The sequence below is a fragment of the Mustela erminea genome, chromosome 6 (genome assembly GCF_009829155.1).
Source record: "Mustela erminea isolate mMusErm1 chromosome 6, mMusErm1.Pri, whole genome shotgun sequence".
Classification (NCBI taxonomy): domain Eukaryota; kingdom Metazoa; phylum Chordata; class Mammalia; order Carnivora; family Mustelidae; genus Mustela; species Mustela erminea.
In genome coordinates, this window is record NC_045619.1 from 60,991,630 (window position 1) to 61,006,392 (window position 14,763).

At 36.0% G+C, this 14,763-nt stretch overlaps 1 protein-coding gene across 2 annotated transcripts in view; it reads left to right on the forward strand.

The window, feature by feature from the left end:
- PIK3C2G (phosphatidylinositol-4-phosphate 3-kinase catalytic subunit type 2 gamma) overlaps positions 1-8,474 on the forward strand; it is a 359,509-nt gene extending 351,035 nt beyond the window's left edge. For both annotated transcript variants that reach the window (XM_032347455.1, XM_032347456.1), the window contains exon 33: positions 7,952-8,474. In XM_032347455.1, the coding sequence (XP_032203346.1) occupies positions 7,952-8,104 (153 nt within the window). In that variant the 3' untranslated portion in view covers positions 8,105-8,474. The remainder of the gene's footprint in view (positions 1-7,951) is intronic.
- The last annotated feature ends 6,289 nt before the right edge of the window (positions 8,475-14,763 follow it).

A 14,763-nucleotide genomic window follows, 5' to 3' on the forward strand; every position in this document is an offset into this window, starting at 1 on the left:
TTTTTCATGATATATTGTCTCTCAAAATTATCTTATATACCTACAAAATTTCATTGTACATCTCTGTGTAGGTTGCATCTGAATTTATTCCTCCAACCCTGGCTTCTGTCCTAACCTTCTGTCCTGCACTTCTGAGTGTTCCTGAAGAGAGATCCATCAGAATGTCTCCTAGACACTTTTAAGCCAGGCTTTCCTCCTCTACTTGCCGTCTCAAAAGATATGTTCTAATGACACCACCCTCTCTCTCACTCATTTTTCCAATTAATCGCCAAGTTTTGTCAGCTTAACACTTTGTCACGTGTGCAGCCACCTGTCTCTTGAATCTATCACCTTCTGTCTGCCCCATCGCTGTGACTTTGGCTGTTATACAATAGCCTCCTCTCTGCCTCTTGTGTTTCTCAGTTGAACAATTCATATTTCTATCTAAGATGTCTTCCAAAAACCAGTCATATTTATTTCTCTCCTATTTAATTTTTTTTTTTCCCAAAGACTCCTCACTGCCTACTGGATAATGTACGGAATACTAAATGTGACAATGATAGCCCTTAAAATGTGACCCAGTAGCTTTCCTGAGTTGTCTCTTGGCTCATACCATCTTCATATACTTTAAAAAATAATTGTTTTGAGATCCTTGTAGAGTCATATGCAGTTGGAAGCAATAATACACAGAGAATTCAAATAACCTTTAGCTACTTTCCCTCAATGGTAACATCTTGTTTGACTACGGTACAATATCACAACCTGGAAATTGACATTGGTGCAATTCACTGGCCTTAATGAGATTTCATTAGGTTTACATGTGTTCTTGTGTGTTTGGTTCTATGCATTATTTATTTTAATTCCTGTTAGTTCTGTGCATTTATATCATGTGAGTAGATTTGTGTGACCATCACCACAGTCTTGGTCCAGAAGAGTTCCATCACAGGGATCCCTGGTGCTACCCTTTTATAGCCACAAACACTTCCCGCCCTCTAATGCCCACTTCATCCCCAATCACTGGCAACTAGTACTCTGTTCTCCATCTTTATAATTTTGTCATTTCAAATGTTATATAAATGGAATCATACAGTGTGTAACATTTTGAGATTGGTTTTTTTCACTCACCATAACTCCCCAGCAATCCATCCAAGAAGGTGCCTGTATCAATAGCTTGTTTTTTTCCACTGATGAATCATAGTCATGGTACAGAAGTCTGACATTTCCTTTAACTGTTCACCTATTAAAGGACATCTGGGTTATTTCTGGCTTGGGCTATTGCAAACAAAGTTGTTGTGAACAGTGATATATAGATTTCTGTGTTAACATAAGTTGTAATTTCTCTAATATAAATGCTCAAGATGTAATTACTGGAATATGTGGCAGTTTTATTAAAAAAAAAAATGCCATACTCTTTTTCTATACCAATTTACGTCCCACCAGCAATGTATCTATTTTCTCTAAATCTTTGCCATTTGTTATTATTTAGTATTTGTTATTTTTGTTATCATTTGATATTATTTGTTATTTATTATTATTTGTAACAAATTTGTTATTATTACAATCATTTAGTTCTTTTGACAGGTATAGACTGATACCTCATTGTGGTTTTAATTTGCATTTACCAAATAACTAATGATCTGAACTTCTGGTCATGTATTCTTTTTACCATCCTCTTTGGTGAAATGTCTCTTCATGTCTTTGCTCATTTGCTAATTAGATAGTTTGCATTTTTACTGCTGAGTTTTGAGAGTTCTTTGTATGTTATGGACAGTAGTCCTTTGTCAGATAAATGGTTTACAAATACTTTCCACCTATCTGAAGCTTGTCTTTTCATCCCCTTCTCAGGGTCTTCCAAATTAAAAGTTTTTAATTTTGATTTTGTATAATTTATCAATTTTTACTTTTATAGACTACAAGTCTAAGAACTCTTCACCCTGCACAAAGTCCTAAAGATTTTCTCTTATAGTTTTTCTAAATGTTTTATAGTTTTACAATTTTATATTTAAGCTCATTATCCATTTTGGAGTTAATTTTTTAATAACATGTGAAGTTTAGGTTGGAGTTCACTTTTTTTTTTAACCTGTGAATGCCAATTACTACAGAACTATTTATTGAAAAAGCAATGCAATGAATGTCTCCTGTACCTTTGTCAAAAATAAGTCAGGGGAGCGCCTGGGTGGTTCAGTGGGTTGGGGCCTCTGCCTTCAGCTCAGGTGGTAATCCCAGGGTCCTGGGATCCAGCCCCTGGGCTCTCTGCTCATCTGGGAGCCTGCTTCCCTCCCCCTCCACCCCCGCCTGCCTCTCTACCTACTTGTGATCTCTGTCAAATAAATAAATAAAATCTTAAAAAAAAAAAAGTCAGGAATATTTGTGTCATCATGACCTTTTATTTCCTCACACCTAATCATATTCTCAAGTCACATAAGACAGCTTGTCATCCCCTGAATAGTCCCTATGACCTCTGAGATGGAACTCGTGCCCTTCACCTTTTCTGTTCTTCTATGCCGACTTTAAAGCTTACCTCAGACTTGGACTTTGTGAACCACTCTTTCCTCCTCAACTCTTACATCACACTAAACCATCTTTTACTTAGTCCTACGTGCTTTTTTCTTCTAGTAAATTGTAAATTTCTTGAGGATGAGGAAAATACCTTATCTTCTTAGTATCTTTAAAACTTAGTTATTTCTAAAAAGATGTGTGAATTAAATATTTGGGGTATTTTTATAAGTGATTCTTCGTATGCATATGTAAAAATGTAAAATGAGGGCACCTGGGTGGCTCGGCTGGTTAAGTAACTGCCTTTGGCTCAGGTCATGATCTCAGATTATTGGGATCAAGTCCCACATCAGTCTCTCTGCTCAGCAGGGAGTCTGTTTCTCCCTCTGACCCTCCCCTCTCGTGCTCTCTCTCGCTCTCTCTCTCTCAAATAAATAAATGAAATCTTTTTAAAAATGTAAAATTATATATATATATATATATATATATATTTACACATATAATTTAGTAAGGAAAGATATTTTGACATTTTATTATTTTCATGATGTCACTAGCTAGAGATATACCCTCCCAGTAGTATATCATTAGCTTCCCTATGTTTTGAGTACAAGACCCCCTACATCAATATCAAGAAATTTCTCTAGACTTAATGTTGTGCTTCATCATTTGTAATCTCAGGGTGGTTCTAATGACAAAAAACCACTAGCAATTCAAGAGTTTAAGCAAACTGGTATTTTATTTATTTCAGGCTATATGTGTTATTTAAGAAAAATTAGCAAATACACATGCTTGGAGATTATTTTATAATGCTTATTGTATCCATAAGTTTTCTGACAACTTGCAGTAACGCTAGCTCCTCCAGCATTCATGGGCCATTGATCAGAAATCACTGCAATACTTTCTTCATCAACCAACACTTGTAGCTTGGACACACACTGTTTATACTTTGAACACTTTCAAAAAATTGCTTCAAAAACAATAGTCCATAGTCCATGCCTAATGCACTTCAATTTATACATAACCCAAATGAGTGGAAATGTGAGTTAATATGCAGATAAGTGACTATTTTTAGTAGTAATTATCATCATATAAACAAGTTTGGTGGGGAAGCTGTTGAATTTGGAAAGCCATGAGAAAAAAAGACAACAATATTTTCATTTTTCTCCCATTATGTTCTGGGTTCCTATCAATACAACAAGAATCTCTATTTATAAGAAATGTGAGGATATAGGTTTCATCTCTGTGCCAAATCCCTCAATTATTCCAGAGCACTCTCACCAGCAATGTATATGTGTTTTCTAGGAAGCCCAGTAAATTTGACACGACATCCCCCTTATTTTTCACTTCTCCCCAGCTTTCCTTCCTGAGCAGTGCTGTTTCAGCCACTCGGTATGACTGGGATTTCTCAAACTGCCAAAGCAGTTCAATGTTCTGGGAAGTAGGAGAGAACGACCTCACTCTTCTTTTTATATAAATCTCTTAAAGGAATACAAAGGACATATTACATTGCATCATCAATGTCTTACGAAGCTTTTCATGAGAATAATTCTTTCCATTTTTATTCAGAGCTCTCTCTCTCTCCCTAAGACCCAGACTGAGAAAGCCTGCGAGTCAGGGACACTGCCAAGGGTTCCTTTCCTATGCACTCTTCAGACGCTAAACTTTTTTGATACACAGCCAAGCTTGTCTATTTGACACTTCCCAGAGTGATTCCCAACAGACTTTGTCAGCAGTCTCCCTGAAAACCCCTGTCATATACAAATCCCTGTTGTAAACATGACTGGGCTGCAGAGGTGGAGTGGCAGTAGAAATGCTCACAACACTGCCTAGGGCTTACTGTAAGAAGCAGAGCGGGGGCTCTGGCTCCAATGCCATTGCTCTTCCCACTCTATTATCTTTGGCATCTGGTTAAAAACCATCATTTTTTTTTTTTCAGTGATCCTTTAGAAACACAGATTCTACTTTATAACAGAACTATATTGTTAGAGTCCACATATTTTTTACATTGTATTCCTTTCTTAAATATTATTCTATTAAAATAAATAATAAAATAAAAAGAAGAAATTAGAAAAGACATTAGAACAGGAGCATTCTATGTGTTTGACCTACCTTATAGCATCTTGCAGAATGTGCCTGATATCTAAGAGCACAAGTCTATGGTGTCTTCAGCAAGCCATAGCCAATGTTATCTGTACCATTCTCTCATTTGATATTCATAACATGAGGACAATTCTATTTGTAAGTGAAGACATTGAGATCCTGATGCCAAACATTTCAATCGGGGTCAAGCAACTAGTTTTCAAGTCCAGAACTGCCAGAGTCCAAACCCCATTTTGACCCCACTGAGTGATGCTGTTGTCTTTCCCTCTCTCCAGCCACAGAGTTCTCCCATTCTCACCTATTTTGAACTCTCCTTTTCATTATCCTGCCTCCTCACTTCCCTTCCCCCCAGCACTAGACATGCTTCAGTTTCCATGTTATCGTTCTACCACTGACGTCTAAATACACTGTAGAATTATTTACTATACCCTCATGTCAAATAACATGCAGTGAGTGCTGGTATACAAGTTACCAGATATTAACTACCCTAAACAAACTTTTTCCGTTTGCGGTAATAATTTCAAACCTACAAATTCCGTATTTGTCAAAAAGCATTGAAGACTTGGTGCATGCCTATGGGTAAAAAGTATTTTGAAGTGAAATTGAAAAAGCTGTGCATTTTTGGTTCTATTCATGTGAAAAAAGAATACATTTTAAAATATTTGGTGAAAAAGTCTCAAAGACTTTGTGTACTTTGTTAGCATTACCCACTAATTATTCATTACACAGTAAGAAAAGAGTGATTTTTTTTCCTTTCTTATTTGTGTTTAACTTTCATTTAAATTCCAGTTAGTTGGGCGCCAGGGTGGCTCAGTGGATTAAAGCCTCTGCCTTCAGCTCCGGTCATGACCCCAGAGTCCTGGGCTCGAGCCCCACATCGGGCTCTCTGCTCCACAGGGAGCCTGCTTCCCCCTCTCTCTCCCTCTGCCTGCCTTTCTGCCTACTTGTGATCTCTGTCAAATAAATAAAATCTCGTTAAAAAATAAATAAATAAATAAATTCCAGTTACTTAACATACAAAGTAGTATTAGCTTCATGTGTACGATACAGTGATTCAACACTTTTATACATCACCCGGTGCTCATCACAAGTAGGAGTACTAGTCCTTTTAACAGTGTTATGGATTCAGTAAAGCAATTAAAATAGATATATATCACCTATGATGTGCAATAATTACGTTTAAAAAACTTCAGTTAATTCTAAGAAAATAATTTTTGCATAATGAAACACAGGGAAAGAAATCCATACACTAATATAACCTCCGGAGTTCAAATGTTTGTATTTTAACCAGAAAGGCAATTAATTCTTCAAGTAATTTCTTGAGAATTTCAGCTTGCTAAATACCAGGGAGATTCAACTCTGTATGGAACTGTTTCCTCCAGTCAACTAATGCAAAATACCAAGAAACAGCTGTTCGTTGTGTATTTGATGGATTTTTTTGGTATAATTTATCAGTGTTCAGTATGTACCAGGTTTTGTAGTAAGGCTTACATTCATTATCTCACTTATTCTTCCCCACAATGCTAAAAGGCAAATATTATTATCACCATTATGTAAATGAGAAAACATACAGTTGACAATAGATTGAAATAAATATAAATTAAGTGTCATAGAAATTTATATCTTTAGAGCTTATTTATATGATTCACAGTTCTTAAACCAGACTTTCACAAAACACTAATGCCTAGAGTTATACCATTTTTCTACTTCATGTACAGTAACACTTTGAGGGCCCCTTCATCTATTTGCTCTGTAAAATAAATGACTTTGTCTGCTGAAAGTGTTGTGGGGAGGAAAATGGAGGACAGTTTAGACAGTTCAAAATAGCCGCTGTAGAGAAAAGGAAAAGGAACTTACTCTGAAGTCTTGGAAAGATAAGAGTCCAGGAGGAGACATGGCTCACAGAGCCTACACTGGGCATCCCGCTGCTATTAAAGAAGATGAATTAAAGTGGTAGGGTTTTGAGATTTTTAAGGTAGCCCTTAAAATCCCTTACTATCCCAGGGGATTCAATAAATGGAATGGAATAATTTCAGTCCCTAGTCCTAAGAAACTTAAAAGATAATCTCGTGTCTGGAATGAGAGTAGGATTCTAGAAAAGGAGGGAGCCAGGAGCTGTCACGTGAAGCAGGGTAAACTGGATTAACATAGTATATTGCATCTCATGTCCCTTGACTGAATTGTTATTTACTTCATAAGTAAGTCATTGTTCAGAAGAGCTCTAAGATTGATCTTGAATGGAATTCCACTGGTACCATTGTGGGTTCTTAAATGGTAGACAAATGCAATGCAGTGGGTCAGAAACAATATCCATACACACTGAGGAGGCCTCCAAACTGACTCAAAGGACTTCCCTCTCAAGTTATTCCTCTGCTTCTTTTTTGCATATATAGAGAACACTGCTTTCTGTCTTGTAGTGTGGCTATAAAAAGCAAGCAAGTTTGTAGCAGCGTATGAAACTCCTCTTTTAAATGTGTTTTAAGGAGTTTCCCTGGCAACCATGCTGGACTTATACATAGCTGTCCCCTCCACTTCATGATGGGAAACTAATTTCTTGACAGTACTACATTTTTGAAGTTTCTTTACTACTGTAGGCACTTGATGGTAATCCCATGACTTACTTGCTTTATATTATAGAACACAGTTAAACAGATCCCTTTTTAGAAACTAGTTACATGACTAGCAATGAAAAAGAGCAAGACACAAGACTGTACATACAGCAAAATTACAGTTCTTACAAAGTAATTATATATGTAAAACAAAAAACACACTGAAATGTTAACTATAATTATCTCCCAGTGGTGGAAATATAGATTTTCCTTTCTTTTTTGTCTCATACATATTTTATTTAATAAGCATGTGTTTTCATAATTAAAAATTAAACCATTTTAAATAAATTAAAGTAAGCATAGAATGAATTCTTCATATGTAAATAGAAATACTGTTATACTGCACTAAATTAACACAAGGAAATCACGGAGATTGGTTTGCTCTCCTCATTAGTCTTCAGCAAAGAAAGATAGTGTTCAAGGCCCCATGTTGCACAATAAATCCAAGGACAGTTAAAAGATGATAGGTACTTAAATTTCTTCTTAGAGAATAATTTACAGTCATATTAAATTTGGGATGGACAATTATTAATGGAATCAGAATAAGTTCTAAGCTTCTTAGAGAAATATTCTGTCATTAAACTCCATTATGTTAGCAGAATCTTTAGCTTTCCAGAATCAGAGTTCAACATGAAAGATTCTACATTAACCTATCTATTCCAAGCTAAATGATATTAATAGCTAAATATTTTTATTAAAAGTAATACTTTTAAAGGTGCATTTAAGCATATCTGATTTATACTTTTAATTATTCTCTCTGATTTCAGGTGGTGTATGATGAAGTCACAGAGCTCCGAGGACATGTCTTAATGCTTATTGTGAAGAGCAAAACCGTATTTGTGGGAGCAATTAACATCCAACTTTATAGTGTCCCTCTCAATGAAGAAAAATGGTACCCACTAGGAAACTGTATAATTTGACCATTTCTATCAACCAATGCATTATTCATTAACTACTTATATCTTTTTCCACTTCTAAGCCTCTCTATCACAAGAGCAGGACAATTTTGTTTTCAAAGATAGCTTAGTGTACCAAAGACACAAGAAAAAGAAATAAGAATAGTCTTTTATAGTTATATATTCTCTATTTGTGTTTCATTATTTTCTTAGAATCATTTCTCCTTAATAAAGTACAAATTTATTGTGTAAAATTCAGTATGTAAAATAATAACAGAACATTTAATTTTGATACATCTTTTAAATCAAATATTGTGTACCTATGGTTATAGCAACACTGTTAATGTGGTTTCCAAGAAATACAGCAATAAATAAATCTCATCAATTAATTCAAGACCTAAGTATATCTGTAACAAATTTTTGAACTTGAATTAAATATATATACCTGTATACTGACTTACACTCCTAGTTATTGAGGGAATTAATGAGCTCTAACTTTTCTATCAGAAAAAAAAAAAAACAGGGGATAAATGCCTAAATTTTTTTAAAGATTTTATTTATTTATTTGACACAGAGAGAGAGATCACAAGTAGGCGGAGAGGCATGCAGAGAGAGAGAGGGGGAAGCAGACTCCCTGCTGAACAGAGAGCCCCATGGGGGCCTTGATCCCAGGACCCTGAGATCATGAACTGAGCCGAAGGCAGAGGCTAACCCCACTGAGCCACCCAGGTGCTCCCCGAAAATTCTTAAATTTTTGGAAGAAACTTCTTTGTAGTATCTTACCTTTTTCAATGTCAATCAATTAATCAGCACTGGATTTCACCCAACTAATGGAATGATCACATTTTAAATTTCATTACCTCTTAACTCTAAGATGTTACAGTTAAACTCTCCCCTCTGATCAAAACCTCTTTTCTTTGCACGTCAGGAATTTCTTTGGGGCGCCTGTTTGGCTCAGTGGGTTAAAGCCTCTGCCTTCAGCTCAGGTCATGGTCCCGGGGTCCTGGGATTGAGCCCCACATCAGGCTCTCTGCTCCACCAGGAGCCTGCTTCCTCTTCTCTCTCTGCCTGACTCTCTGCCTACTTGTGATCTCTGTCTGTCAAATAAATAAAATAAAATATTTTTTTAAAAAAAGAATTTATTTTATTTCTGAAGCTACTTTCATACCCATCATGATCTGAGTAGACAGTCTTAAGATTTCCACCTGCAAAGTAGGTACAACTCAAAGCATTGTGCCACATTGTTTAAGAGAATCAAATAGGAGTTCTTTTTTAGTGTCTGCCATTTAAATTACTAAGGAAAAAAATGTTAAACTCTTGCTTTTATTCAATGTTTCACTGTGAATGAATAAAAAAGTAATTTAAGCTCTTCTATATGGTCATCTACATAATGATGTAAACATGTAAGGGACTGTAAATTTATTCATTGAAAATATTTGAGTGCCAGCCTACAACAGGCAGAGAGACAGTGCAGACAACTGCACTGAAGGGAAAATAAACTTGTCAATCACAAGAAAAAATCTGGGGAAAACCACAAATACATGGAGGTTAAATAAAAGCCTACCTAGACAATCAATGAGTTGAACAGGAGACAAAAAAACAAAACAAAACAAAACAAAAAACCCTTTTTAAAAATACATAGAAATAAATGTAAGTGAAAACATAGTGGTCTGAAACCTTTGGGATACAGCAAAAGCGGTTCTAAGAGAGAAGTTTATAGCAATAGAGCATTACCTCAAGACGCAAGAAAAATCTCAACTAAACAACCTAACCTTATAGCTAAAGGAGCTACAAAAAGAATAACAAATATCTAAAACCAGCAGAAGAAAATAATAGACTAGAGCAAAGGTGATATAAAAACTAAAACAAAAGAGTGATCAATGAAACCAGGAGATGCTTCTTTGAAAAAAAATTGAGAAAACTGATAAACCTCTAGTGAAACTTATGAATAAAAAAAGAGAAAGGACTCAGATAAATCACAAATGATAAAGAAGAAATAACAACAAACACCACAGAAATGCAAATCATTATAAGATAATTGTATGAAAAACAATATACCAACAAATTGGACAACCTAGAAGAAATGGATAAATTTCTAGAAATACATAAACTACCAAAACTAAAACAAGAAGAAATAAAAATTTTGAACTGACAGATAACCAGCCAAGTAATTACATCAGTAATCAAAATAACTCCCAATAAACAAAAGTCCTGGACCAGATGGCTTCACAGATGAATTCTACCGAATGTTTAAAGAGGTGTTAATACCTATTCTTCTCAAACTATTCCAAAAAATTGAAAAAGAAGGAAAACTCAAATTCATTCTCTGAGGCCAGGATTACTCTGATTCCAAAACCAGATAAAGACAGCACTAAAAAGGAGAACTACAAGACAGTATCTTTCATAAACATAGTTGTAAAAATCCTCAACAAAATACTAGCAAACAAATCCAACAATACATTTAAAAAAGTCATTCACCATGATCAAGTGAGATTTATTCCTGGGTTGCAAGGGTGGTTCAATATTTGCAAATCAATAAGCATGATACATCACATCAATAAGAGAAAGTATAAGAATCATATGATCATTTCAACAGATGCAGATAAAGCTTTTGACAAAGTATAACATCCATTCAGAATAAAACCCTCAACAAAGTTTAGAGGGAACATAAAAGGCCATCTCTGAAAACCTCATAGCTGCATCGTCCTCAATGGGGAAAAGCTGAGAACTTTCCCCTAAGGTCAGGAACAAGACAAGGACATCCACCCTCACCACTTTACCTCAACATAGTACTGGAAGTCCTCGCCACAGTAATCAGACAACAAAAAGAAATAAAAGGCATCTAAATCAGAAGTAAAACTTTCACTATTCGCAGGTGACATGATTCTTTATGTAGAAAACCTAAAAGACTCCACCAAAGAACTGCTAGAACTGATCAATGAATTCAATGAAGTAACAGGTTACAAAATCAACATACAGAAATCTGTTCCAAAACTGTACAGCAATAATGAAGCAGCAGAAAGAGAAATTAAGAGAACAATCCCCTTTGCAATTGCACCAAAAATAATAAGATACGTAGGAGTAATTTTAACCAAAGAGGTGAAAAATCTGTACTCTAAAAAGTATAAAAACCTGATGAAAGACATTAAAGATGACACAAAGAAATGGAAAAACATTCCATGCTCATGGATTAGAAGAACAAATATTGTTAAAATATCTATACTACCAAAAGCAATCTACATGTTCAATCCAATCCCTATCAAAACACCACTAGCATTTTTCACAGAGCTAGAATAAACAGTCCTAAAATTTGTATGGAGCCACAAAAGATTCCAAATAGCCAAAGCAATCCTGAAAAAGAAAAGCAAAGCTAAAGGCATCACAATTTCAGACTTCAAGTGATATTACAAAGCCATAGTAATTAAAACAATATGGCATTGACACAAAATCAATACAACAGAATAGAAAACTCAGAAATAAACCCACAACTTTATGGTCAACAAATCTTTGACAAGCAGGAAAGAATATCCAATGGGAAAAGGGCTCTCTTCAACAAATGGTGTTGGGAAAACTGGACAGCTATATATGGAAGAATGAAATGATCACTTTCTTAAACCATACACAAAAATAAATTCAAAATGAATTAAAAACCTAAATATGAGACCTGAAACCATAAAAATCCTAGAAAAGAACTCGGGCAGTAACCTCTTTGACATCAGCCATAGCAACTTCTTTGTAAATCTGTCTCCTAAGGCAGGGGAAACAAAAGCAAAAATAAACTGCTAGAATTATATCAAAAGCTTCTGCACAGTGAAGGAAACAATCAATGAAACTAAAAAGCAACCTACAGAACAGGAGAAGGTATTTGCAAATGACATATCTGATAAAGGGTCAGTACCGAAAATATATAAAGAACTTACAAAACTCAACACCCCCAAAACAAATAATCCAGTTAAAAATTGGGCAGAAGGGGTGCCTGGGTGGCTCAGTGGGTTAAGCCACTGCCTTCAGCTCAGGTCATGATCTCAGGGTCCTGGGATCGAGCCCCGCATCGGGCTCTCTGCTCAGCAGGGAGCCTGCTTCCTCCTCTCTGTCCCTGCCTCTCTGCCTGCTTATCATCTCTCTCTGTCAAATAAATAAATAAAATGTTTAAAAAAAAAAAACTGGGCAGAAAACATGGACAGACATTTCTCTAAAGACATACAGATGGCCAACAGACACATCATTCAACATCAGGGAAATGCAAATCACAACTACAATGAGAGATCACCCGTCCCCTATCAGAATGACTAAAATCAACAACACAAAAAACAACAGGTGTTGGTGAGGATGTGAAGAAAAAGGAACACTCATGCTCTATTGGTGGGAATGCAAACTTGTATAACCATTGTGGAAACCAGTATGGAGGTTCTTTGAAAAGTTAAAAATAGAACTACCCTCTGATCCAGCAACTGCACTACCAGGTATTTACCCAAAGGATACAAAAACTCTAATTCAAAGGGATACATTTACCTCTATGTTTATTGCAGCACTGTTTACATTAATAGCCAAGATATGGAAAGAATTGTCCATTGATTGATGAATGAATAAAAAAGATTATATATATATATCTATATATATATATAGAGAGAGAGAGAGAGAGAGAATGAAATATTATTCAGCCATTAAAAAAGAATGAAATCTTTCCAAAGCTAGAGAAAGCTATGGCATGGATGGGGCTAGAGAGTATAATACTAAGTGAAGTAAGTCAATCAAAGAAAGACAAATACCATCTCATTTCACTCATAGGTGGAATTTAGGAAACAAAACAAACAAGCAAAGGTGAAAAAAGAGACAGGAACAAATACAGAAACAGACTATTAATTATAGAGAACAAACTGATGGTTACCAAGGAGGAGGGTGATGGAGGGCAGAGTGGCTTAAATAGGTGATGGGGATTAAGGAGTGCACTTGTGATGAGCACTGGATGATGTATGGAATTGCTGAATTACTATACTGTACCCCTGAAACTAATATAATACTGTATATTAGCTAACTGGATTTAAAAAAAAAACTTACAGAAAATATTTGAGTGTCTGATATGAGTTAATGTGATCCCATTTAAAATGCATGATCATGCTAGTCAAGTAAGTCATCAATGCTGCTGGGCAATCACTGTTTTCAAGTCCCTTCACTCTCTCTTTCTGCCAGACAATGACTATAAGCTCTTCTCTCTGCTGAAAGCCTAGAACCTTCTACCCCAATCCTTTCTTTCAGCTGATGTTTCCTACTTCACTTAGAAATTAGAATCAGTCAAAAGACCTCTACAGAGTCCACTATGGCATCTACCACCAAGCAGATCCTATGTCCCTCCTTCCTACCTATCACCATAGGAAAGCTACCTATGCTCCTGCACAAAACCAACCTCTCAGCTTTTACATGTGATCCCAACCCGTCCAACCTGTTCACAAATGTTACTGGAATTCTCTTCTCAAAAACATCTTTCTTTATTTGCTACTGGGGAGAATTCCCTTCAGCATAAAATCATGATGTGCATGGCCGCATAGTGTTACAACCATTATATAAAAAATATATCTATATCAGCACCCTCCTTCCTCTTTTAAATACTTATCCATTGCCTATTCCTCTTTATAGCAAAACTCTTCAAAAACAGTTTACTTGGTCTCTGGTTTCTCTGCTTGCACTTTTCCTCAGACCCATTCCAAGGAGGTATTTGCCCTGAACACTTCACCAGAACTACTTCTATCAAAGTCTCTACTGACTTTCACACAGCTAAATCCAAAGGTTAATTTTCAGCTCTAATCTGACCTTATGGGTCAGCAGTATTTGACACAATCAATAATTCTATCTTCCTCAGTATTTCTTCTTTGCTTGGCTTCCAGGCCACCCACACTCTCTTGTGCTTCTTTTCTATAACATTGGTCACTGCTTGTCAGTTTTCTCTACAGGAGCATCATCTCCTCCACAACCTCCAATGTTGGTATGACCCGGAGCTCTCTCCTAGTCCTCTTCTCCATCAACCTTCACTCTCTAATGATCTCATTTATTCTCATGGCTTTAACTAACATCTGTTTGCTGATGATCCCCAGTTTTAAAACTCTAGCCCAGATCCCCTCCCAAATTCTAGAAGTATCCAACTGCCTACTCAATATTCTCCTTGAGTAGTTAATATCTAGTATCTCAAACTCAGCATGCCCAAAACTAGACTCTTGATCTTTCCCCCTCAAACCTGTTTTAAAGAGCAAAAAACCTGAAGTAATCTTTGATACCCTCTCCCTCTCTTTCTCTGAATAAAATTCAGTCCATCAAAAACTCCTGCTGGCTCTATCTTAAAACATATATCCCAAAGCCAACCAGTTACCACTCTCCATCTGTCACTGTTCTGGTTCAAGCTACCACTGTCATCTTTATCCCGGATGACTACAATCGCCTTCTTCTAAATAGTGTTCTTGTTTCTATGTTTACCCTGTCCTCTTTCTAGTCTATTCTCAACACAGAGAATAGAAGGATCATGTCATTCATCTCCTCAAAAGTCTCCAAGAGCCGCTAATCTCAGAGTAAAAGCCCAAACCTTTAAAATAACCTAAAAGGCCCTATGTTTTCCAACCTCCCATCAGCTACCCCTCTGATTTTAACTCCCGTTACATCCACCTATGCTCACAGCACTCAAGTAACATTGGCCT